At 42.5% G+C, this 27,271-nt stretch overlaps 1 protein-coding gene and 1 pseudogene across 1 annotated transcript; both read right to left on the reverse strand.

Moving 5' to 3' along the window:
- Nucleotides 1-1,751: 1,751 nt before the first annotated feature.
- Olah (oleoyl-ACP hydrolase) lies at nt 1,752-11,521 on the reverse strand. Its single transcript, XM_042686205.1, has 7 exons — nt 11,452-11,521; nt 9,735-9,865; nt 6,127-6,265; nt 5,700-5,799; nt 3,444-3,616; nt 2,215-2,297; nt 1,752-1,894 (listed from the first exon to the last, which is right to left on the reverse strand). Exons 1-7 carry the CDS (start codon nt 11,481-11,483, stop codon nt 1,752-1,754), a joined length of 801 nt encoding a protein of 266 aa, XP_042542139.1. The 5' UTR covers nt 11,484-11,521.
- Nucleotides 11,522-25,281: 13,760 nt separating this feature from the next.
- LOC122113305 lies at nt 25,282-25,534 on the reverse strand (annotated as a pseudogene).
- Between the last annotated feature and the right edge of the window lie 1,737 nt (nt 25,535-27,271).

Below are 27,271 nucleotides of genomic sequence, written 5' to 3' on the forward strand. Positions count from 1 at the left end.
AATTACAGGCATGAACCGTTGACTTGGTTCAAGGCTATTTCGAAGTCAAGTTTATTATGTGAAGTCTAACTCAAAAAACTTCCCAATAGTTCATTTTGTATTATTTGTACTTTGTTAAAAAGTGAGATAAATTCTGGAAAATGTCTCTTATATATGCTTTTCTTAATCTTAGCTACTAAGAACCTACATAACGTTACTTTGAGATGGTGACAAAACCAGGAATTGAGGTTTAAGGATTGTACACATATTGATGCTTCAAAAGTTAATGTTTTAGGGGCTGGGAAGGTGGCTCAGTGGTAGAGCGCTTGCCTTGCATGCTCGAGGCCCTGGGTTCGATTCCTCAGCACCACATAAGAAAAAAGCCGGAAGTGGCACTGTGACTCAAGTGGTAGAGCGCTAGCCTTGAGCTGAAGAGCTGAGGGACAGCGTCCAGGCCCAGAGTTCAGGCCCCACGACTGGACTCCCCCCCCCCCCCCGCCAAAAAAAAGTTAATGTTTTGGTATACAATTCTAAGCAGTGTAGGCTGTAAGGAAGAGACATCAATCACATTAAGCGGTGGACTTTATTGTAAAGATCTGTGAGAAAGAAGGAAAATGGTGGAAGTGAATTGTAATAATCAGACACAGGATGGGAATTGACAAGAGTCTGAGGGTCAGACAGCTCCGGTGAACACAGTGGCTCTTTGTTCCCTGCCACAGGCATCCGGGGATCTCATTGGGAGGTGCTCTGCCATTGTGTTGATCATCCAATCCTCCCTATTCCTGCTTTTCATTTTCTCTTCATTCTTTATGGTCTATCCCTGCTTTGCTTTCTCCCTACATCAAGTTATTTCAGCGTAAGGCTGAGGGAGTCTTTGCCATATGCTTGACTACTCTCTACCACACAGGCTAGCCTGTACCTCGTTTGTCCTTGGGAGGACTATCATCAATGGAGATGGTACAATATGGGGTCTTGAACTCAGGACCTCACATCCTCCTTCAGTTTTTGTGCTCACAACTAGGGGGTCTGCATCTTTTAATAAAGCATTAATTATATTTTCTTATTAAATGGCACTCTTGTATATTTTTTAAAATTAGGCAAGTTTTAAGCCACAGTATATCAGTGAAGCTGTAATTAATAGCAAGCATTCCTCCTGCCAGTCATTTCACCACTGAAGTAACTGAAGAAGTTGGGGGGAATGGAGTTCAGTGGCAGTGTTTGCCTATCATGCAGAAAGCCCTGGAATTTGATCCCCGGTGCATGCATACACACACACAAACTGAGCCTGGCGTTGGTGGCTCATGCTTGTAATCCCAGCCACTCAGGAAGCTGAGATATGAGGACTGCAGTACAAAGCTAGCCCAGGCAGGGAAGTCTGTGAGACTCTTATCTCCAATTAATCACCAGAAGTGGAGCCATGACTCAAAGTGGTAGAGTGCAAGGTTTGAATGAAAGAACTCAGGGACAGCAAGCAAGCAAGCAAGAAACTTGAAAGAAAAAAAAAATAGATAAATTATCAAGCATGAATTTTGTTGGTAAATGCCTCACAAATGAGAGGGAGATTAGATTCTAATAAAGGACCCTTCCAGAAGTATGCTTTGCCTGCCTGTCTGCCCACAGCCTCTGGAATAAAGAAATACATCAGAATGTAACAAATTCCCCCAATAGTAAAAAAAATTTGCAATCTCTGACTAAAACTAATGAACTACTATTTGAATAATCAAGAAGAGCATTGTGTGATCATTTTGTCTGTTACAAAACCAACAGGAAAACTAGCTAAGATTTAAGGATGAGAGTTCTAGACACTTTGTTATACATTTATGGATAAAGTCTTCGTTAGCAGGATCCACAAGATGGAAATGACCTCCAGGCAGGACATAAAGGTCGAAGTTTCCACTGGTAACATCTTTCCAGGCTAGAAATGAAGATTTTTATTTAATAACAAATGTCATTTATGAAGTACAACTGAAGATTGACTTGATCATTACTAGATCATTCAGAGCTGATACTTAGACATGTATTACCTCCAAGGTCTCAGGTTCTGTATCCTATATTTTTTAATTTCTCTAAGACCTGTAAGTATACAGAACTATTTCCCAGATCCTTTTGTGTCTGATGAAACCAATTCATTTATACTACATAAAACCTGGACTCCATTATCCCCTTATTGGTAGTGAGTCCTAGTGGACATTTGCTACAAAATGTCAACAAAACAAACTATAAAAACGATTTTACCTTCCATATCCTTTGATATGTCATTGGATCCAATAAAACAGGTAAAATCACAGGACTGTGTCTTCACAGAGGATGTATCCACACTGTAAATATAAAGGGTCATTTTTGTGATTTTTCACACACAATCCCAGCATCCTTTCATGTTATAACTTCAGTGAAAGGAAACACAGGATGACCTCACCACTTCCCCTTTGACTGGTTCCAGAAACACGTATTTTTTTCTTTTTTCTTTTTCTTTTTGTTTTGTTGGTCACAGGGCTTGCACTCTGTGCCAGAGCACTGTCCCTGAGCTCTTCAGCTCAAAGAGAGCACTCTACCACTTGAGCCATAGTGCCACTTCCAGTTTTCTGGTGGTTAATTGGAGATAAGAGTATCACCGTGATCCTCAGGTCTCAGCCTCCTGAATAGCTAGAATTATAGGCGTGAGCCACCAGTGCCCAAATTCTTTTTTTTTTTTTTTAAACCCATTGCTACTTCTCCCTATCAGAATTTTGCTCACTTGTGATTGAGGCTATTTCCCAACATTGTATAAGTTCTAGAATGCATGGGGAACAAGAAGATGGCAGTCAAGCTTGTTTTAAGTAGTATTTTTAGTTTTTTTCTTTACCCCAGAAAGGATCTCCTAGCTCAGAATCCAGAGAGGAGAAACACAGTGACCTGAGAGCACTGGACAAGAAGTGGGAGGGGAAATGGTCAAGGTTAAGGATATGAGATCTACACAAAAATTGGTAGCTTACTATTTGCAATTCCTCTAGGAAGATGAGTGCACATTGGTATTAATTAACTTATTTAATAAATAAAACTGTGATAAATCAGCTATCTATATTTATCTGTATATCTCTCAAAATATGTGCAAGTCATGTTCAGTTTGTTGGGGTTTTTGGTCAGTCCTGGGGCTTGAACTCAGGGCCTGGGTGCTGTTCTTGAGCCTCTTTGGGCTCCAAGCTAGTGCTCTACCACTTGAGCCACAGCACCATTCTGGCCTTTTCTGAGTAGTTTATTGGAGATAAGAGTCTCACAGACTTTTTTCTGCCCAGGCTGTGTGCTCGTCATCTTTTATCAATACAGTCTGTGCTCAAGCTCCACAGTAGGTTAGTATGAATATCACAGCCTCAAAGGAAATGAAATCCAAGAATTTTATGTTCTTAGACAGGTAGCCTCTGTGAACTCTCAATATACATCTCAATACACAGTGCACAAACAAAACCTGTCTCTGTTACTGTACTTACTTGCTATTTTTAAGATTGTTTATGTCTGCCCGTATCTTGGGCAACCATTGGTCCATAAGGTCTTTGTTACCAACGATATTGTTGGGGGTGCCTCCAAGCTCCAGAAGAAGATATTTAACTTGTTCTTCAGACAGTTGGGTCGTGTGGAGAAATTGATCCTGCCAGTAGCTTGACTGGAAACATTAACAAACAGATCTGATATTTCAGAAAACACCCTCAGTCTTCAACTTAAAACAGTCAGAGAGAGCAAGAAAAAATGGCATTGGTGGCTCATGTCTGTCATCCTAGCTACTCAGAAACTGAGATCTGAGGATCATGGTTCAAAGCCAGCCCAGAAAGAAAAGTTCATGAGACTCTTATCTCCAATGAAAAATGTTGGAAGTGGAGATGTGGCTCAGTAGTAGAGCACCAGCCCCAAACAAAAAAGCTAAAGGACAATATTTAGGCCCTAAGTTCAAGACCTAGTATCAGAAAAAGGAGGAGGGGGGGAGGAAGAAGAAGGGGAGGAGGAGGAGGAGGAGGAGGAGAGGGAAGGAAGAGGAGGAGGAAGAGAAAGAATATCAGAGATCACAGAGCGAGCTGGGTTAGAAAGTTAGAGTAGGCTCACATCTATAATCCTAGTTATGAGGTTTGCAATTTGAAGCCAGCCCAGGAAGGAAAGTCCATGATACTCATCTCCAATTAATTACTAAAAGAGCCAGAAATGGAGCTGTGGCTCAAGTGGTAGTGTGCTAACCTTGAAAGAAGGGGAAAAAAAGGTTCAGGGACAGCAACCAGTACACACACACACACACACACACACACACACACACACACACAGTTTCAAAAGTTTGATATCACTATTTCCTTTGGAAATTTTAAGGATTCTTTTCCTGGCTCTGGTTGTGTAAAGGAACTGACACATATGTTCACAGGTGTGGTTTTAGCTCAGAAACTAACCAAGATGCTGTCTAGTTACACAAGTTTTTTTAAAGACATTATTTGTTGTATTCTTTCTTGCTCTTCTGTCTCTTTCATGCCCCATTTCCCCATGTGAGGACTCAGGCAAGGTCATCATGTTCCTCCCCTTATCTCATTGACTTCAGGAGGGATGGAACATTCAAGAGAGCAAGGAATATAGCACTGGAAACTAACACTTGCACATTGGTAAATAAGTAGACCCAAGGCCACCATTCAGCCTGGAGTCATGCTTCTGCCTGCCTGCCTGCCTGCCTGCCTGCCTTCCTTCCTTCCTTCCTTCCCTCCTTCCTTTCCTTCTTTCTCCTCTTATTTTATTTCCTTTTATTTTTATTATTATTATTATTATCTTTAAGTAGTTGTACAAAGAAGTTCCCATTCTACAAAACAGTGCGTGACTACAAATTGACATGTCACCCATGGCTCCTAATCCATCCCTTCTCTCACTTTTCTTTTCTTTCTGTCTTTTTTAAATTGAGATGAAGCAATTACATAAATTGCACAGATTTCACAGTATTGCGGAATAGTAATACTTAGTTAAAGTCACAAACACAGTTTAACCTTCACAAGGCAAATTGTCATTATCAAGCTCTATAAAGTTTGTGAATTCTATGAGCTTTGACAATACAATTATTTCTTCCACATCAGTGATGTTTACATTTCTTTCCTTTTATTTAGTATAAGCTGTTCCCTCTTTCCCTCTCATTCCTCCACTTCCTTCCTTCCTTTTTTCCTCCCTCCCTCCTTCCCTCCCTCCCTCACTCTCTTCCTTCCTTCCTTCCTTCTTCTCTCTCTCTTTCTCTCTTTCTCTCTCTCTCTTTTTCTTTCTCTCTTTCTCTTTTTCTTTTCTTTCTTGCCTGTCTTTGGGCTTGAACTCAGGGCCTGGAAATCATCTTTGAGCTTCTTTTGCTCAAGGCTGGCACTCTACCACTTGAGCCACACACCACTCCTGGCTTTTTCTGTTTATGTGGTATTGAGGAATCAAACTCAGGGCTTCATGCATGCTAAGCCAGCAGTCTACCACTAAACTCACCCACAAGTTGTACAGTTCATTGCCAACATAATGTCTTGTGAGTGTCACTGATGCATTTGCACTTCCAAATTTTTGTTGGTTTACTGGACATAAGAGTGTCACGGATTTTCCTGCCTAGGTTGGCTTTGAATGGCTATCCTTAAATCTCAGTCTCCTGAGTAGCTAGAATTACAGGCATAAGCCACCAACACCTAGCTTCTAATTTTTATTTCACCATTTCCCTCACCCTCACTCCCCTCTCCTGAAAAAAAAATGAAATGACTTACATGGAAAGGAGTTGCACTTGACAAGAACATATGCACTGGTTCTACATTGTATTTTTCTTTTAAGCGCAGTGCACACAAAACAGCTACACTGGATCCAAAACTAAAAGAGGGAAAGACAATCACTATGATATCTGTTCAGCAAGAACAGGCATGACCCACCGGTGCCCAGCATCCAGTTATCTTTTTTTGGGAGAGGGGGGTCTGGTCGTGGGGCCTGAACTCTGGGCCTGGGCGCTGTCCCTCAGCTCTTCAGCTCAAGGCTAGCGCTCTACCACTTGAGCCACAGCACCACTTCCAGCTTTTTTCTTTTTGCTTATGTGGTGTTAAGGAATTGAACCCAGGGCCTCATGTATGCAAGGCAAGCGCTCTACCACTGAGTCACCTTCCCAGACCCATCCAGTTATCTTTTAAAACAAAACATAAATACCTGTGGCCAAAAAATGCAAATGATTTATCATGAATGATTGGCAGCAGAGCGTCAATAATTTCATCCACTTGCTGGTGTATGTCACTGGCAAATTGCTCATCAAGACGACTTTCTCTTCCAGCAAGTCTTACAGCATGCACTGGAGATTCAGAAACACTTTTACACAGGCAGATAATGAATAAGATACTGAGGATCTTTTTTCTTTTTCCCTTCAGTCGTGGGGTCGTGGGGCCTGAACTCTAAACCTGGGTGCTGTCCCTCAGCTCTTCAGCTCGAGGCTAGTGCTCTACCACTTGAGCCACAGTGCCACTTCCAGCTTTTTTCTGCTTATGTGGTGCTGAGGAATCGAACCCAGGGCCTCATGCATGCAAAGCAAGCGCTCTACCACTGAGCTACCTTCCCAGCCCCCACTCTTTTATTTCTTTTTTGTCAGTCATGGGGCTTGAACTCTGAGCCTGAATGCTGTCCCTTAGCTCCTCAGCTTAAGGCTAATGTTCTACCAGTTGAGCCACAGCACTACATCTGGTTTTCTGAGAGGTTTATTGGAGGTAAGAGTCTCATGGACTTTCCTGCCTGGGTTGGCTTTGAACCTCAATCCTCAGATCTCAGCCTCCTGAGTAGCTAGGATTACAGGTATGAGCCACCAGCGCCCAGCTTTGAGGATCTTTTAAAAGGACTTATATTAACATAATATGAATGTTTTCAAAGAATTAAATAATAAGTACAGGTGAGGTAAACATTATAGCTTTTTTTTTTTTCCAGCACTGAGGACCAAACTCAGCCTTGCACTTGCCTGAGGAAAATCCCCAATTGAGCTAAATCCATTCAGCTAAATCCCCAACCCCAAGGTAAACATTTTAGATTGGGTTGGGTGGACAGAGGGGGCGGGCAGTCCTGGGACTTAAATTCAGGGCCCTGGTGCTGTCCCAGAGTTTTTCTATGTTCAAGGCTAGTGCTCTACCAATTGAGCTACAGCTCCACTTTCAGACTTTACTGCCCAAGCTGGCTTCAAACCCTGATCCTGAGAGCTCAGCTTCCTGAATAGTTAGAATTACAGGCTTGGGCAACCAGCATCCAGCAACATTGTAGAATTTGTTGATAAGAAAATCAATAGAGCTGGGCACTGGTGGCTCACACCTGTGATCCTAGTTACTCAGGAGGCTGAGATCTGAGAATCACTGCTCAAAGCCAGCCCAAGCAGGAATGTCCGTGAGACTCTTATCTTCAATTAACCACCAGAAAAACGGAAGTGGTGCTGTGGTTCAAGTGGAAGAGCACTTCCTTAAGCTGAAGAGCCGAGGGACAGCATTCAGGCCCAGAGTTCAAGCCCCATGACCAACGAAAAAGCAATAGAACTGGGCACTGGTAGCTCACTCCTGTAATCCTAGCTACCCAGGAGGCTGAAAATTACAGGGGTTATATATACAAATGAAATAGCTACCTTGGCAACCGTTGCCTATTTCAGAAAAATACGACATTAAGTTTCAAGAGTGACCAAGAGAGTAAGGAAAAGGCTTTAGAATGTGTTAAATTTGGGAGCTACAACTGAGTCCATTTATGTAAAACAAAGAAGATTCAAGCTCTAAAATCCTTATGAAAAAGTAGACTAGGAAAAATAAATATATCCTCAATAGTAATGGGAAAGAACAAGAACTTTTTGGGTTTTCCTAGACTCTGGATGAGGTCATGTTGGGAAAGTCCAATTTTAATTTTAATTTTTTTGGCTGGTACTAAAGTTTGAACTAAAGGTCTCACATTTGTTTGGCTTCCTTGCTTAGCTGACACTGAACCACTGACCTCTGCCTCCAGTCTGGCTTTTTGCTTGTTGATTCTTTTAGAGATGGAGTTTCATGGACTTTGCCTGGGCTGGGCATATATGAGATACTGGTGCCCACCTGCCTTTCAATTCTTATGTCAAAGTCTTGTGTTTAGGCAAATTTGAAATTTATTTATATTACTTTGGCAGTCTAAGGAAGGTGAAGCTAATAAAAATAACTCAAAATGAGCCTGAGTTGGTACCGTCCCAGGCTGTATCAGTTAAGAAGCAATGACGTCATCTCCTGTTAAATGTCTTTCCAGAATCAAGAACCAAGCTGACCATAAATAACAGATTGCTAGAGTGAAACCTAACACACTTCAAAGGAATACATCCCTCCCCAAGCAATGTAAAATTCACGATGTCTAGCATCTAATCAACACTCACTAAACGTGTCACAAATCTGGCAAACCTGGTGCATAACTTCTTATACTTCTTACATTCAGAATGTCCTGATTCTGCCATAAAGAAAGATGGCATTTTGTCATTCACAGGAAAATAGGTGGAAGGGAGATCATTGTATTAAGTGAAATAAGCCAGACTCAAAAAGACAAATATCACATGTTCTCTCTCATCTGTGAAGTTTAGGTGTAGTGAGGAAGACACCAAAGTAAAAGGGGGACTTTTAGGGATGTGGAAAGTGAAGGAGGGAGAGAGGAATAAGAAAAGCCAGTGGGGGGGGGGGGGGGGGAGATATGATCCAAGTACATTATATGTATGCATGGAAATATTAATAAAACCTAGTTGAATAAAAATAAAGCCTTTTTGTAAAATAAAACATTGAAATGAAAATATGAAGAGAAAACCCCTGAAGAAACTTTTTTTTTCAGCAATAAGGCTTGAGCTCAGAGCCTGGGCACTGTCCCGAAGCTTTTTTTTTGGGGGGGGGCAGGGTCCAGTCGTGGGGCCTAAACTCTGGGCCTGGGCGCTGTCCCTCAGCTCTTCAGCTCAAGGCTAGCGCTCTACCACTTGAGCCACAGCGCCACTTCCGGCTTTTTTCTTTTTGCTTATGTGGTGCTGAGGAATCGAACCCAGGGCCTCATGCATGCAAGGCAAGCGCTCTACCACTGAGCCATCTTCCCAGCCCTACTCCTTACCACTTTGAACCACAGTTCAAATTGCCAGTTCCGATTTTCCAGGGGTTAATTGGACATTAGAGTCTCATGGACTTTCCTGCCCAAGGCTGGCTTTGAACCATGATCCTCAGATCTCAGCCTCCTGAGTAGGTAGGATTATAGGTATGAGCCCACTGGTGCCTGGCGAGAAGCTTTTTCTTTAGTTTTGCAATACTTTAAGATAACAATTCAGGTGTTACGACTCAAGAAATCGAAGAAAAAAGGTCCTAAAAAGGTAGTCATAGGTTCTAATATAAACATAGAGAGAAAGGAGCTTAAAAACTTGAACATCTCAGAAGAAGGAGGCAGAAAGTTTTTGAAGACAAAATGATGGGGAAATGTTTCCAAATTTAGAAAGAATGATAAATCTACAAATCTAAGAAATTCAATAAACTCAAATTCCTTTACATGCTTGTCATCTGAATTTATAAATTGCTTAAATGATGATTTTAAAAAAGGGTAACAGGTCTGAGAATGTGGCTTAGTGGTAGAGTGCTTGCCTAGCATGCATCAAGCCCTGGGTTCGATTCCTCAGTACCACATATACAGAAAAAGCTGGAAGTGGTGCTTTGGCTCATGTGGCAGAGTGCTAGCTTTGAGCACAAAGAAGCTTAGGAACAGTGCACAAACCCTGAGTTCTAGTCCCAGGACTGGCAAAAATTAAAAAAGTAACATACCTTCCAATAGATCAGACATCTTTTGGCCCCATCTGGCAAAATGATTAGAGCCGCCTCCTGCCCAGGGAAAGCAAATCAGCTTAAAAATTGCATTAGGCCTTTGAATTAAGCAGTTCAAAACTTTTTCATTCCTAGGAAGAAAATACAAGTGTGTTTAAGATTCAAATATACATATTAATTCAATACTCAACATCAAATTAAGTGGTTTTGTTTTTTGTATTTGCCAGGCCTGGCACTTGAACTCCGGGCCTGGGTGCTGTCTCTGAGCAACCTTTTCTGCTCAAGGCTAGTGCTCTAACACTTGAACCACAGCTCTACTTTGAGCTTTTTCTGTGATCAATTGGCGATAAGAGTCTCCCAGACTTTCTTGCTCCTTCTGAAATCCTCAGATTTCAGCCTCTTGAGTAGCAAGGACTACAGGCATGAGCCACTGTTGCCTGGCTCAGTTGTGCTTAAATGGAAATCTTAAAAAAAAATTGTGCCTGTACTGGGGCTTGAACTTAGGGCCTCAAGGTCTTCCTTGGCTTTTATGCTCAAAGTGCCAGCTTTGAGCTACATCTCCACTTTTGACTTTTTGGTGTTTAATTGGAGACAAGATTCTTATGGACTTTTCTGCCCAGGTTGGCTTCGAATCCTGAGATCTCAGCCACCTGAGTAGCTAAGATTACAGGCATAAGCAACTGGTAATCAGCTTCCTTTTGTATTTTTTATTGAAGTAATAGGATTCTATGACTTTAGAGTTGACCAGAAAAACAATTCAACATAGAATATATAATATTAATATAGATACTAATGTAAAATAATATAGATCTAGATAATAATATAGAAAAATAATGAGATTCCAGGCTACAGAAACAAGGAGATCTAAGTTCAAATCTTCAAATACATCCCTTAACATGAAACATCAGTCAATATAAATTGAACAGAATTCTGGAGTCTTCCTTACAAGTTAGTTCGGATGATAAAGGGTATCAAAAATAAGCCAGGCACCAAATGACTAAACCTGTAATCCTAGCTACTCAGGAAGCTGGGATCTGAAAATTGCAGTTCAAAGCCAGCCAGGGCAGAAAAGTCTCTGTGAGATTTTTATCTCCAATTAACCCCTTAAAAACTGGAAGTGGAGCTGTGGCTCAAAATGGTAGAGCACTAGCCTTGAACCAAAGAATGCAGGGACAGAGCCCAGACTCTGAGTTCAAGCCCTATGACCAACCACACAACAACAAAAAGTATCAAAAATGTTCACCATGGTTCAGGCAACGAAAGAAAACTGAAGCTCAGAGACATTCAGTCACCCAACAGGCAGAACACAAATACTGGCAATTTTTTTTATGAGCTCCTTTCCTACTTATCCCTCACGCCCACTATTCTCAGGATCAAACTAGAATTAGGCTATTAAGTGGTGGGACATGGAGGCCATAATTGGAAAGCTTTGGATTAGAGTCCAAACCGGAACCTACTCTCTTGTTTTAGTGTCCAAATTGAACCTTGCCTTCCCCCTTTAAAGACAGCGATGGATGATTTCACTTTACAAACACCATCAAGTCATTCTCATTTTGCAGTGTCTAGCTATTTATAATACATCGCACTAATGGCAATGACCAACCATATAGGCTTCTGTGAAAAACGTCTTTCCATCTGATAGGGCAATTGTACACAGGCAGAGTACTGGACTTTCTAGAATGTGGGAAAGAGATTGGTGACAGGAGACATGGCTTACCTGGTTCTCCCAGCTTGGTCTTTTCTCTCCATGCTGTAAGAAATGTTGCCAAAGTGTTAGTATTAGAAACTTGTTGAGTCAATGTTAAATTAAATTCTTATTTGGATAATATGCTCCAATTAACTTTGCATTCACAGAGGAGTGACTATATTTCTTTTAGATTGGGTGACTAGGTCAACTGGTCTGTCTTGTGCTTTTACAAAGAGGAAAGAGGGAAAAGGAGAGGAGGAAAAAAGAGGAAAAGATGTAGGCAGGAAAAGAAGAAGGAGAATAGAGACAATATAACTGGTGTAATGAAGGTAAGGAGTGATGGTCTTGTATTAGTTCATATTAGATCAGTGGTCAGTGATTCTACTCACAAGACTTTTAGGTAAGGTGCACAAATGGAATTTAGGTAGTGTGCAACTTTTTGTAAACATTTGCAACTGAATAGATGCTGCTGCTCAACAAACAAATTATCTGTTAGAAAACTGGAGCTGGAGGATACTTTTTTTTTTTTTTTTTTGTCAGTCGTGGGGCTTGAACTCTGAGCCTGAGTGCTGTCCCTCAGCTCTACAGCTCAAGGCAAGCACTCTACCACTTGAACTACATAAAGTTCCACTTCCCATTTTCTGGTGGTTTATTGGAGATAAGAGTTTCACAGACTTTCCTGCCCGGGCTGGCTTTGAACCACTATCCTCAGATCTCAGCCTCCTGAATAGCTAGGATTATGTGCCACCAGCACCCAGCAGGATACTTATTTTTAAAATAGAAATCTTGGTTTTCGGGGCTGGGAAGGTGGCTCAATGGTAGAGTGCTTGCCTTGCATGCCTGAGGCCCTGGGTTCAATTCCTCAGCACCACATAAGCAAAAAGAAAAAAGCTAGAAGTGGCGCTGTGGCTCAAGTGGTAGACCGTTAGCCTTGAGCTGAAGAGCTGAGGGACAGTGCCCAGGCCCAGAGTTCAGGCCCCACGACTGGACCCAAAAAAAAAAAAATCTTAGTTTTCTTTTTTTTTTTTTTTTTTTAATTTAATTTAATTTTATTTGTGAACATACTGTACAGAGGAGTTACAGTTACATGGGCAGGATAATGCGTACATTTCTTACCAAGCATTGCAGCCTCCTCCTTTGTTTATCCTTCACATCCCTTCCCAGCCTCCCCCCCTCCCCCCCTAATCCCAATCCTTCTCCTTCCCCCCCCCCCCCCCCCCCCCCCCCGCACCAACGTTGTAAAGCTCGTTTTGGACATGACAACTTGTACTTCTCATTGTTGCAACAGGTCCACCTGTATCCTTAAACAAAGTTCTGCTCTTTCAAAATCTTAAAGAATTATCACCAGACCCATATTCTAATTTTGCAACCTCCAATATTCAGAAAAGAGGAAGAAAATTACTAACCAAGGATGTAAAATGGTCAGGGAAGTTGGCTCAGTGGTAGAGCACTTGCCTTGCATGCATGAGGCCCTGGGTTCGATTCCTTAGCACCACATAAGCAGGGGGGAAAAGCTGGAAGTGGAGCTGTGGCTCAAGTGGTAGAGGGCTAGCCTTGAGCTGAAGAGCTGAGGGACAGCACCCAGGCCCAGAGTTCAGCCCCCATGACTGACAAAAAAAAAAAAAAGGATGTAAAATGTATAAAGATTTTTTACTGCTGGGAGCCAGTGACTCACATCTGTAATCCTAGCTACTCAGGAGACTGAGATCTGAGGATTGTGGTTCAAAGCCAGCCTGGGAGGAAAGACCATGAGACCCTTATCTCCAATAAACCACCAGAAAACCAGAAGTGGTGTTGTGGCTCAAGTGTTAGGGTGCTAGCATTGAGCTGAAGAGCTCAGGGACAGCATTCAGGCCCAGAGTTCAAACCCCGTAACCAACAACAACAAAAAAAGATACTTTGAATGTCTTGTAATTATTTTAAGGTCACAGTTTACTTTATCAGTTGTGATTCTCAGAATTCTTTCTTGGAGCCCAAGCCATGCTCTAGGCTACACTTTCTACAGAAAGTGTAGCAGAAAGACTTGCATTTGTTCCCTGGAACCTCACCAGTACAACAATGGCTTAGAGCCATCATTAATTCTCAGTATGTTCACTTGTGCTAACTCACTTGGTGTTCACTGAATCTGTGAGGAAGTGTTTATTCTTCTAGGTGATAACTTTACTGCAGAAACTGGCAGCCTTGGCAGATAATGCACCCAGAAGGCAAGCTCAAGCAGGATGGTCTAGGAGACTCTGCTCTTGACTCTCTTAATATATCCCATCAATTTGCTATGTGAGTCACTGCTGGTCACTGTGATAAGTAGACAAGGAAAACAACCTGAAGGAGGAAGGTTTATTCTGGTTCCTGGTTTTAGTACATGGAAAATGGTTCCATATTTCTGGCCTATGGGAAAGCAGTGCTTCATGGTAGAAGGCTATAATGGAGTAGTTATTCACCTCATGGCAGCTAGGAAATAGTATAGAGAAGGGGAAGGTGTCAAGAGTCATCTTTCTAGCTGGGCACTGATGACTCATGCCTGAAATCTTAGCTACTCAGGAGGCTGAGATGTGAAGATTGCGGTTCAAAGCCAGCCCAGGCAGGAAAGTCCATGAGATTCTTATCTCCAATTAACCACCAGAGAAACAGGAAGTGGTGCTGTGACTCAAAGTAGTAGAGTGCTAGCCTCCAGCAAAAGGGAGAGCGCCTAGGCCCTGCGTTCAAGCCTTATAACAACAAAAAAAAATCATCTTTCCAATCTATTCTACAACTTTATACCTTGCCTCTTATTGTTAACACCTCTCAATAGGACCATTTTACTATAAATACAATCAAGGAATTCATTGGTTACTTAGAGTTTTCGGTCTCCAATCACTTCCCCAAAAAACCATCATCTGGAGGTCAAGACCCCTATTCACAAGTTTGTGGAGAGACAACTCATCTTCAAACCTTAACACATACTAAGGAAGAGGTACTAGGAATGAAAAGGAAGGGCTGGTTTCCATGGCTACTTTCCACCATGGACTCAATAGAATTTGTAACTTATCCTATCTGGAAAGTGTGGGGAGAGGAGAGAGAAAGATTATTTCTACTCTTCGGGGTTCGGTTTCCAGGTACACATGGGTGTCATTCGCTGAAAGACAAGAGGAAGGACAGATTTAAAGAAAGGCTTTGAGTATGTACAGGCTGCCTCAAAGATTCCTAGGAAGTTCTGGGCTTTTGAGTCTGGAGAGCAGAAATAGATTTTGGGACCATCTATGTCTATGAGAGGCAGAAGACAAGGGATGACATAGAAATGTTTCTGATAAAATTGAGTAGTAAATTCCATTATTGTTGTATTTATGCCCACTGCTATTTCAGAGTTTGGGAGTCTGACCACTTATGGTAGGAGGGCACTCTGAAAATCAGCTGGCAGTGGCGCTATGGCTCAAGTGGTAGCCGTGAGCTGAAGAGCTGAGGAATAGCACCCAGGCCCAGAGTTCAGGCCCCACGACTAACCAAGCAACCAACCAACCAACAAACAAACAGAACTTTTGTTGTTAATCCAATGGGCTCCTTTCCCAGAGCTTAGCATTCTCCTTTCCCAGGATCTGGTAGGCCCCTTCCCAGAGTTTGTCTCTAGGCCCATTTGGTACAGGCAGTAAAAAAAAAAGCAGCCTCCTTTCCCCTTACCTTGAGATGACACTCCATTGGGTCAGTTACAACCATAAAAGGTAGCAGGACCTCCCTTAAAGTGACCCTCAGTCTGGACAGCTGCAGGCACCTTATCTATTACTTGGGCAGCTGCCATGAATCCTAGGCCATTTGCCCACACATCCACACCAAAGCCCTGCTCCTAGCCCCGCAGGTTATATAAGCTGGTGCTTCTTCTCCTTGAGAAGCAGCCTTGTCAGTTGTTTTGCTGGCAATAAACCTTTATTTGTTCTACATGCCTGTGTGTCCGTGTGGTTTTCTGATAGGTCTCAATACATGTCATTTTCAGGACAATGGGTACAATTAAATGCCGTCATATTGAGCGAAACAAGCCAAATTCAAAAGGCAAACTGTTGTGGAAGCTAGATTGAAAAGACATACATATATATTCATGGATATACACATGTGTATATGCATATCCATATACACAATTATTTCTATGGTTAAACATAGGACTTAAATCAAACTAAGGGAATACTGAGGAGAAGAAGGGAAGAAGAAACGAGGGTGAATAGCTTTGTAATTCATTACAAGTATATGTGAGGACAGAGAAACTCAATGAAAGCTGTTGGTTTTTAGGGGAATGATGGGGGTGGGGGCATGGTGGGTAGCAACTTCAGTGGGTTGGGCTGATAGGGAAAGAAGAAGGAGGTCAAATACTGTTAACATAGATTATTTGTAACTATGAAAATGGAACAAGGAAACCTATTGGGGATTTTTTTTTTGTTTTGAGGACAGGGATCATGAAAAAGAGGGGAAACAAACTGGAATACAGTGTTAACATGGGGGGACATATAAGAAGTCTCCTCTCCTGTTCCAGAGGCCTGCCTCTGACCAGTTTATCTAAACTCAATGTCTTCTTTTTGGTTCGATCTGCAAATTCACATGTACACATTCAAACCCCACACAGGGTCTGCAGGGTGTACATCCAAAGTCTCTGCAACAAGACACAATCCCAGGCAGTGGACCAGATCTTTATTTTAAAAGTCACTGACGGGAGATATTTAAAAACCCCCCAATTTTCTAGGAGCTATAATTTCAGTCAACCTGTAAGAATGTTTGCAGGAGTTTGGGCTCACTACGGTACTAGTGTTTAAAGCTCTAAAAACCTAAAAGGTTTTTAGGCATTTCGCGGTAGAGTTTCGACACACTCTGTCTTCTCTTCAAAAACTTTTTATAAAAATATCTCCCGCCACTCCTTACCTAAGACTCTTAACACCATATGGTTCATCAGGCAGAATTCCAAGCCTTCCGGGCTTTGCCTTGCCTTGCCAATCTAGAGATCGACACTCACCTGTGCATATTTCTGAGCCAAAGTTGCTGACAAATTCACAAAAGTGAAGAGCACAGCTTCTGGTACCCAGGTTGAGATTACACCTTGGTTGGGTCAAAAGAATCTAAATCATGCAGTGTCTATGATTAAGGCGCTTTGCATTTACCTGGTCTTCTAATTTCTTTGTTTATGACTCCAGATTGCTCCTTGCAGCCAGCGTGTGATTTCCATCTACTGATCAGGGATTCAGGTTTTCTTTCACTGGTCTCTCTGCCTTGGAGATCTACATAAGCACCGGTTGTGGTCTGAGGGGGCGTGGCCACAACCCACTTGGTCCCAAAGCCCTGGCCCTGTCAACTTGAAGCAGGGAGTGGGCAGGGCCAGGATGCTGCTGCTATTGGTGCTGCTGAGACCAGGGTGGAGCTCAAGTTGAAATCCCCAACTCCTTTCTGTTCCCTCCCCATTGGGCTTCCTTATGGGGTTGGAGGTGAGGGATGGCTGTGTGCCAGGGCCAATTCATCACTGCTCTTCTGCTGTTCCAATTTTCCTCTCAGGCAGGAGTAACCAGAACACCCAGTCCCAGGCCAAAGAGGAAGTTTCAGCTAATTTTTCTTGAGTCCTCAAATCTGTTTGGAGATTAATGAGGCAGCCTTAGGAAGAGACATAAGACTCCTTGACGGGAGCCAACACACAAGCTCTGTAGAGTAACCTGGGAACCTGAGGCCACATTCCCCTGTGGCTCTTAATGAAACTAACACTGAAGCAAAACTCACAGATAAAGGTCTCCAGAGCCCGGTGCCAGTGGCTCACGCCTGTCATCCTAGCTACTCAGGAGGCTGAGATCTGAGAATCACAGTTCAAAGCCAGCTTGGGCAGGAAAGTCCATGAGACTCTTACCTCCAATTAACCACCGGAATACCAGAAGTGGCGCTGTGGCTCAAGTGGTAGAGCGCTCGCCTTTAGCTGAAGAGCCGAGGGACAGTGTTCGGGCCCAGAGTTCAAGCCCCATGACCAACAAAAAAAAAAAAAAAAGGCCCCCTTTTAAACCTTGGTAATCAATTGTACTTAGAAATGTGAGCCTAACTCCTGGAGGAGGAGGAGGAGGAGGAGAGATAGTTTGGATTGGGATAAAAGCCTAGGAAACTGCCCTGCATCATGTGCCTACCTAGCTCTGGGCATTGCACCTTTTTGCACAAAAGTAAATTGCCTTGATGAAATCTCCCATAAGTGTGTGTGTGTGTGTGTGTGTGTGTGTGTGTGTAGAAATATTTTACAGTCCTGAGACTTAAACTCAGGGCCTGGTCACTGTGCCTGAGCTTCTTTTGCTCAAGGTTAGCACTCTACCACTTGAGCCACAGCACCACTTTCAGCTTTTTCTGTTTATATGGCACTGAGGAATCAAATCTAGGGCTTCATGCACGCTCTGTAAGCATTCTACCACTAAACCACATCCCCAGCCCCTGCCTATTCTTTTTTTTGCCTTTTTTTTTTCAAATTCTTTATTGTGATTAGGTGATTACATAATTTCTCAAATTTCACAGTATTGTGGGATAGTGATGCTTAGTTAAAGTCACAAACACATTCTAACTTTCATGGGCAAATTGTCTATCATGGTCTATAACATTTATGAGTTCTGTGAACTTTGCAGTACAGTTTTTTCTTCCACATTGGGTGGTATGTACATTTGTTTTGCATAGCATCAGCTGTTTCCACTTTCCCACTTGTTCCCTCCCTCCCATCGCTGCCATTGAGTTATTTAGTTCATTTTGATCAATGTCCAGTGCAGCTGATGGGTCCCACTGTTGTATGTTTTTCCCTGATTCCCTCTAGTTCTGTGTCGTCCTCCTGATTTCCCTCCGGTGTGCACATATATACCATATATGTGATCAGCAGCATGGGGTTATTTAGTAGTGATTTAACCAGATGAGTGGAAGTCCTTTGTTTCTTTAGTCTTGTTAATTTTGTTGTATCTCCTTACGTTTTGGATTTAACATCCACTTATCAGGGAGACCTCTGTCTCCTTCCTCTTGGCTTACCTCGCTCAACATGATTTTTGACACACTAGAGAGTCCTGCATTTCTAAGAAGTGGGCGCTGGACCAGGATCCCATTCCAGGATCCCATTGCATCCCAGAAAGATAGGCCCAGCTCGCTCCAGGGAAATCGGCCCTGCTGCTGTATTCCAGCAGCCTTGGAGCTGAGCCCGTGTCCTTGACTTCCTGGATCAGCAAATTACCCCAGATACACCAACACAGAGAAAAAAGCTCTAAGGACAACCATCGTGAAGATCACATAAGTCTATGCATAGTCCAGAGCAAGAAGTGTCACGGGTGTGTGTGTGTGTGTGTGTGTGTGTGTGTGTGTGAGAGAGAGAGAGAGAGAGAGAGAGAGAGAGAAGAATTGCTCGAGTGGTTGGGTTGTGGAAGTGATGAATGAGTCAAGTCTGGTGGCACAGAAAATACAGAAGTTGGAGCCCTGATCTGTGGTACCATAGCAGCCTCTTGTAAAGGAAGGCAGAGTTAGACTTAGAATCTAACCAAGGTCGAGTACCAAATTTTCTGAGGCACCTAAGCTCCAAGGTGGGACATAGGCATAGAGGGACTGGGTTGACAAAAGTGAAAGAAGAATGAAATCTCCAAGGAAAAGAGAAGTCTAGATTCCCCTTAAAAGAAGAAAAAGGTGTTCCCTTAATTGCTAAATTGGAATCAAGATTGGGGGGTGGGAGAAGAGTAAGTAAGCTGGCTACAGACCAAGATAAAATACCTTCCAAGAGTCCCTGTAAAAAGTATTAAAATGAGGGCTGGGAAGGTGGCTCAGTGGTAAGCACTTGCCTTGTATGCATGAAGCTCTGGGTTTGATTCCTCAGCACCACATAAGCAGAAAAAAAAAGCCAGAAGTGGCGCTGTGGCTCAAGTGGTAGAGTGCTAGCCTTGAGCTGAAGAGCTGAGGGACAGTGCCCAGGCCGAGTTCAGGTCCACAGCCAGACCCCACCCAAAAAAATGTATTAAAATGAATTCCTGTATTAGTGGGAAAACAACAACAACAGATGGTATATACCACATTTTCTTGATCCATTCATCTACTGAGGAGCATCTGGGTTGATTCCATATCTTTTTTTTTTCTTAGTTTGTTGGTTGTGGGGCTTGAACTCTGGGGCTGGGTGCTATCCCTCAGCTCTTCAGTTCAAGGCTAGCACTCTACCACTTGAACCACAGCAACACTTCTGTGATTCCATATCTTAACTGTGGTAAATAATGCTGCTATGAACATAGTTGTGCTGGTAGCTTTAGCACAGCCTTGTTTGTGACATTTGGATAAATGCCCAGGAGTGGGATTGCTGCTAGGTCATAGGGGAGCTCTATGTGTAGTCTTCTGAAGAACCTCCATACTGCTTGCTAGATTGGTTGAACCAGTTTACACTCCCACAAACGATGACATAGTGTTCCCTTTTGACCACATGCCCGCTGAAATCTGTGGGCTTTCTATTTATTTTGCTAGCTATGTTCTTTGCCATACAGAAGCATGGTTCAAGAAAATGTGGTATATACACACAATGGAATTCTATGCTTCCATCAGAAAGAATGACATCGCCCCATTCATAAGGAAATGGAAAGACTTGGGGAAAAAAAAATCATATAAATGAAGTAATCCAGACCCAAGTAAACATAGGACCCATTGTTTCCCTCATTTATAATAATTAGCATATGTCTAGGATTGTCTTATTAGATGCTCATATAGCTATGTACATATGACCATATAAAATGGTACTAATTGAAGTGAACTCCAAGGTATGGAAACAAGAGGGTTTTTTAATGTTCTCTGTGAAGTTATTTTTCTTTTCTTTCACTTTTTCCCCTTTGGGATTTTTGGTACACTGTGTCTTGTAAATACATTTATCTGATTTGAAGAAGGGAAGGGGAATTACAAAATGGTGAGACAAAGGACAAAGGCTGAACCAACGCAACAGCGATACTCACCAGACACTATGTTGGAAATGAACTATACAATTTGGGGGGAAGAGGGAAAGTGGGAGAAAATGAGGGAGGGGCTAACTATTCCCTTACTTATGTAACTGTAACCCCTCTGTACACCACCTTTATAATAATTTTTAAATGGTTAAATATTGCTGTTTTATCTGAAATCAAGGGCCAGTCTTAAAAAGATCAGCTGTCTTTGGGCAAAGTTTTGACTGAGTTTGCCAGTTATTTAACCAAGCATTTAAAGATAAATGCCCAGGAACTAAAAAAAATATCTACTCAGCCAAAAACAGTATCCTCCCAGGCATTGAAAATAGACCTATTTCCCTTCAAAGTTAAGGCAGAGTAAAAGACAGAGGAGCCAAAGACTCCTGATTGAGACACACTGTCTCCCTTTCTACCCTTAATCCTCCTCCCCCAGTTCAGGGGCCAGAGCTGTTTCCCACCCCCGCCCCCAAACTCACTTTAGTTCTAACCCTCAACCCCATCCCTCTTCTCTTCCCCTCTCTGATTGTGCAACCTTTATCCCTCACTAAGCAGACTTCAAAAAGAATGTTGCAGTGCCACTAGGACATTGAAAATTCTCCCCTTACAGATGAGAAAATACACAGGGTTAGATCAAGAAGATGTCCTGGGACCAGAAATGTTAAAACTTCATTTCGTTACAAACATCTGGCCAGATATAGCCAAGAAGTTGCAAAAATTAGAAAAGTGGAAGGCTAGATCAGTGATGGTGCTATTGAGGGAGTTAGGGAGGCGGGAAGAGGGAAGAGGGAGGAGGTGCCAAATCATGCTGCAAGGAGAAACTAAATCAATGACTGGTTGGTGGCTCCCATCCATCTCACCCTACCCCAAAAGGCTTAAGACAATGAGGAATTGGCTAAAGAGGACCAAGAAGGGGGAAAACAAGTGGTTCATATGTGGCAAGACTGGACATTTTAAAGGAGAGTGCCTGGAATGGGAAAGAGAATGCAGGGAAGCTATTTCCCTTCTAGTCTTTGATAAAGAATGTGGGGCAAAGGACATGGCTCTTTTACGCCGAAAAGTCCCATTCAGAACCCTTGATAAATGTAGAGATGGGAGCACAGCATGAAACGCTATTTTAATTGACTCAGTAGCATCTGGAGTCTCCCTCTGCTTTCTGCTCAAGGACTTGACTTGCTCCCGAGTGACTCTAGGTCTGATGTGTGAAGGAGGAAAAGTTTCTCTGTCCACATATTACAAGAAACAGATGTCTGGTTTCAAATACAAAAGTCCAAGTGACAGTTTCTTTTGACTCCTAGAACAGGTAATAATCTATTTTGAACAGATTTAATAACAAAACTGAGTACTGGGCTATATATACATAAAGACAAAATATGTGCTTCTCCAAATTCACTCACTACCTGGACTGAGAAATGCATAAAGCTTCTGGTGTGAGTTAAAGAGGGAAATAGAGGTGGTTTTCAAATCCCACCTATCCAAATTCAATTAAAGCACCTTAGAGAGCCTGTACAAAGGGTGCTTACCCAGAAACATGGGGGCCATCAGCAGCCTGTAGTCTGATACTTCAAATTCTTGGACTCCTTCACTAGAGGATGGCCTAAATTTATCCAGTCAGTGACAGCCACAGCTCTACTGGCTGGGCTGAGGAGAGGCAGAAGAAAAAAAAAAGAAATCAGTAGTACCCTTTACCAGGTTGGGACCCTCCCAAAGCAGAGGTCAGTCAGGCAAAGGTAAGCTTTTATCTTTGTTCTTAATCATTCAGTGTTGAACTTCTACTACTTGGGCTCAGAGTCTCTGAGACTGACCTGTACTTTAATTACATGGCCATTATGTTTGGGTATTCCCAAACTCTGCCTTTAACACAGCAATTTATTTTTTTTTCATTTTATTTTATTTATTTATTTATTTTGTGAACATACTGTACAGAGGGGTTACAATTACATGGGCAGGATAATGCGTATATTTCTTATCAAGCATTGCAGTCTCCTCCTTTGTTTACCCTTCACATCCCTTTCCAGCCTCCCCCCCATCCTCCCCCCCCCCCGCCCCGCACCAACATTGTAAAGCTCGTTTTCGACATGACAACTTGTACTTCTCATTGATGCAACAGATCCACCTGTATCCTTAAACGACTTGTTTTTCCCCATCTCCTCCACAAGTTATACTGACATCAAATATAGTAAAAGCAGGGGTTATACTGTGGGGGAGGGACATACAAAGCAACAAAGAAATAATCTTATAAATGCGTTAGAAACAAATGCATGAAAGAAAAAAAACATTAAAATACATATCTAAGGGTTCATTTTCCTAACATCACATTATTTGACCTTTTCTGCTTGACTCATACATATACTAGATATTGCAAATAAGGGAAACCATGGGACCTATATTTCTTTGGGCCTGGCTTACTTCACTTCATATAATTTTTTCCAAGTTTTTCCATTTCCTAACAAATGGGGCAATGTCATTCTTTCTGATGGAGGCATAGAATTCCATTGTGTATATATACCACATTTTCTTGATCCATTCATCTACTGAGGGGCATCTGGTTGGTTCCATATCTTAGCTATGGTAAATAATGCTGCAATAAACATAGTTGTGCTGGTAGCTTTAATGTGGTCTTGTTTGTAAACATTTGGGTAAATGCCCAAAAGTGGGATTGCTGGGTCATAGGGGAGCTCTATGTGAAGTCTTTTGAGGAATCTCCATACTGCTTTCCAAAGTGGTTGAACAAGTTTACATTCCCACCAACAATGAAGTAAGGTTCCCTTCTGTCCACATCCCCTCCAGCATCTGTTGTTATTAGAGTTCTTGATTTTTGCCATTCTAACTGGAGTGAGGTGGTATCTCAATGTTGTTTTGATTTGCATTTCTTTTATGGCTAGGGATGTTGAGCATTTCTTCATGTGTCTATTGGCCATCCTTCTTTCTTCTTCAGAGAAGTTTCTCTTTAAGTCTTTTTTTTTTTTTTGTCAGTCGTGGGGCTTGAACTCTGGGCCTGGGCACTGTCCCTCAGCTCTTCAGCTCAAGGCGAGCGCTCTACCACTTGAGCTACAGCACCACTTCCAGCTTTCTGATGGTTTATTGGAGATAGGAGTCTCACGGTCTCTCCTGCCCGGGCTGGCTTTGAACCGCGATCCTCAGATCTCAGCCTCCTGAGTAGCTAGGATTACAGGCATGAGCCACCAGCGCCCGGCTCTCTTTAAGTCTTTAGCCCACTTATTTATTGGGCAGTTGTTTCTTTGAGGATTTGTTGTTGGGGGATTTAATTTTTTGAGCTCCAAGTATATTTTAGATATGAGACCCTTGTCTGTTGTATGGCTAGTGAAGATCTTCTCCCAATCCGTGGGCTTTCTATTGATCTTGCTAGCTATGTCCTTTGCCATGCAGAAGCTCTGCAACTTCATGCAATCCCATTTGTCCAACCTTTCTTTGATTTGTTGTGTTTCCGGGTCTCTATTCAGAAAATTTCAGCCTGAGCCAAGGAGACCTAGGGTTTCTCCTATTCCGTCCTGTAATGTTTTCAGAGTGTCTGCTTTGACTTCGAGGTCTTTGATCCATTTGGAGTTGATTCTGGTGCAGGGTGATATATAAGGATCTAGCTTTAGTTTTCTACAAGTAGTTAACCAATTTTGCCAGCACCATTTACTGAAGAGGCTGTCTTTCTTCCATTCTATTGTTTTAGCTCCCTTATCGAAGATTAGATGGCTATAGGTCTGTAGGTTCATTTCTGGGTTTTCAATTCTATTCCATTGGTCCTGAGGTCTGTTCTTATGCCAATACCAAGCTGTAAAACAGCAATTTATTTTTGAAATAAAGAATATGCCCCAGCTGGGTGCCAGTGGCTCACGCCTGTAATCCTAGCTACTCAGGAGGCTGAGATCTGAGGATCACAGTTCAAAGCCAGCCCTGGCAAGAAAGGCCATGAGACTCTCATGTCCAATAAACCACTCAGAAAGCTGGAAGTGGCACTGTGGCTCAAGTGGTAGAGCGCTTGCCTTGAGCTGAGGGACAGCGCCCAGGCCCAGAGTTCAAGCCCCACAATTGGAAAAAAAAAAAGAATATGCCCCAACACAAATGATTTCCTTGAGAGTTAGGCAATTTGTATCAAGAGGAGCTATTCTTTGAAGTATTTTCTTTTCCAAGATACACACTTCATTTTATTTTATTGTTTGCTAGTGCTGAGGCTTGAATTTTGGACCTGGGCACTGTCTTTGTTCCCCTCTTATCTATCTGCTCCTGCTCCAGGCTTTGTTCTTTGTCCTGGGTTCACCATGCCCAATCTCTGAACCAACCATCTAGTCTTCTCTTGTCTGGTAAAGGCTGAGACTGATACTGTTGAACAATGGCGGGGGGGGGGGGGGGGGGGGGCGGGGGAAATTTAGCAGTAGGCTATTCTGATTAAAATATAATATAGTCACATGGGAAATACTATGTCAAAATCCCTTAATATAGCCAGGTGTCCATGGCTCATGCTTGTAATCTTAGCTACCCAGAAAGCTGAGAACTGAGGATCACGGTTCAAAGCCAGCCAGGGCAGGAAAGCCTGTGAAACTCTTATCTCCAATAAACCACCAGAAAACCAGAAGTGGTGCTGTGGCTCAAGTGGTAGAGCGCTCGCCTTGAGCTGAAGAGCTGAGGGACAGCGGCCAAGCCCAGAGTTCAAGCCCCAGGACCAACAACAACAAAAATCCCTTAATATAGTTAGCATACATTTTTTTAAATGAAGGGCAGGAAAGCAAAACAGAATCTGTTGGGGAATGGTACCATTATGACTCTCTGAGACATAACATAATTTTAGAGTAATTAATAACATTAAATAAAATACTGTCCAAATTAGGTTAGGTTGGTTTTGAGGGGACCATGACTTCCAAGTTTTCAAATATATCTAATCTGCAATTCATAGAGGTGATGTCTTATCTCTGTGGCAGGAGGGTGCTTTTTTTTTTTTTAAAGGTTTCTTTAATTTTTATTTTATGTACAAATATGGCCTTTCATTGGGCTTGATGTCTTGGATAAGCCATTGAAGGATGATCACAGGCCAACTTAATGAAGCTGATGCCCTTCGCATACTGTCAGAAACACTGCCGGCAGATGTTTAGCCCGTACTTGGGGATCAGACCGTGGCAGTTAGAACACACGTGGCTGGAGCAAGATCCCTGGCCGAATTTTGGGGGGTGACTCCAATAGAGCTGCTGGTGACCCATCTTACTTCCACAGGTCCAACAAGGAAAAAGATACAGGCGGCTTTTGGTTTGAAGACCTAATTCTCACGCTCTCCCCTTCCTCTGTCATCTATCACTTCTTCCATGATGCTCAAGATGAATTGTACAGCCAGCCACGCATGAGGGAATTGTCTTCGTAGATGCAATGCACACTATATAGTGTCCTGGGATCCAGAACCAGGGTGGCAATAAGGAGATAGTTATTACCTAGATTAGAAAGATATTTTTTCCCTGGGGTTCTGGGGCTGGGAGTTAAGTATGATTAAACCACTATCAGCTATGATTTGATCAGTGTTACTAATCTTCTATTGTAAAAAACCTCTTTTATGCTTTCCTTTCCTTTCTTTTCTTTTTTTCTTTTGGCCTGTTGTGAAGTAAGCTATCAGGAGAGACCAGCACAGACACAGAGTGCAGCCAATAGAAAGTCTTTATTAGCCTAATACTTTATTAGGTGATACACGAAGTCAGCGGGTCTACAAGTACAGTGTTGAGCTGGTTCTCAAAGGCTCCTTTTATATCCCCAAACCCACATCCTTGTTTGTTAGGATGCAAAATCCCTCAGGGTTCTTTCTTGTAGGTAGAAGCCAAGCAGGAAGTTACAGAAACTAAACAGTGCTTCAAGCAAGGAGCATGATTCATTTTTATGATTCTTTGCTATGTATGACCCATTTTTTCTGTAAATGCCAAGCCTCAAGGCACTGGACCCACAGGTGGAAGTGCAGTTCTGTCTTTAAGATGGAGTCATGTTTGTCAGGTATTCACAACCAGAATGCCTTGTTACATTTTCCACTGGTCTTATGTACATGAACTCAAACCATTGATTTTGCTGTGAGAGTTACTTTAACCAAACTTTGTAACAGAGGCCTTTTGGCCTACACCTGCCTTATTAGCATGATAACATAGCCAGCCTCTCCCAGGTCCAGGTAAGTAAGATTTACAAATCCTGTATTACAGAAAGAATGTCCCACAAAGTCTTAGTTTTAGTAGACCCAAAGCAGCCTTTAACTGGGAAGCAGTCACGGGTGATGGAGGTAGGCAGATTTGTCCGTCCACTTTGACCACAGTGGAGGTGGTCAGGATGATGATGTAGTGACCCCTCCAGATGACTGTTAGGTTGTCCTAGAACTTTACCCCAACAGAATTTTCAGGTTGGAAGGAATGGACAGCAGCAATGTCTCCCAGAGTCAGTCTGATGGATTGTTACACCTCCCGCTGGGTTGTCTGTAAATTTTTACACAGACTGATTAAAGACATTTAAAATAAGACAAGAACCTGACTTTATTGAAATTTTTCCCAATGTTTTGTTTGTTTGTTACATTTTTGTTTTGTTGTACTTGAGTACACTGGCTTTTGCAGGCTGGCACCTCACTGTTATATTTCTTTTTCTTGCCAGTCCTGGGGCTTGAACACAGGGCCTGGGCACAGTCCTTGAGCTTCTTTTGCTCAAAGCTAGCACTCTACCCATTTGGGCCACAGCACTACTTCTGGCTTTTTCTGTGTCTGTGGTATTGAGGAATCAAACCCAGGACTTCATGCATGCGACACAAGCATTCTGCCACTAAAGCCATGTTCCCAGTCCTGCTTTCCTTTAAATCAGCTAAGCTATTGAGGGTTTTTTTCTTGCCTGCTTTTGATTTTTGTCATTAGTCATTGATTTTTATCGTTAGTGGCTGATCTGGTAACATGCAGAGAAGAGGTGGTGGCCCAGGAAGCTGTGTG

The sequence above is a fragment of the Dipodomys spectabilis genome, unplaced genomic scaffold, assembly GCF_019054845.1.
Source record: "Dipodomys spectabilis isolate Male_0828 unplaced genomic scaffold, ASM1905484v1 ptg000096l, whole genome shotgun sequence".
NCBI classification, from domain to species: Eukaryota; Metazoa; Chordata; class Mammalia; order Rodentia; family Heteromyidae; genus Dipodomys; species Dipodomys spectabilis.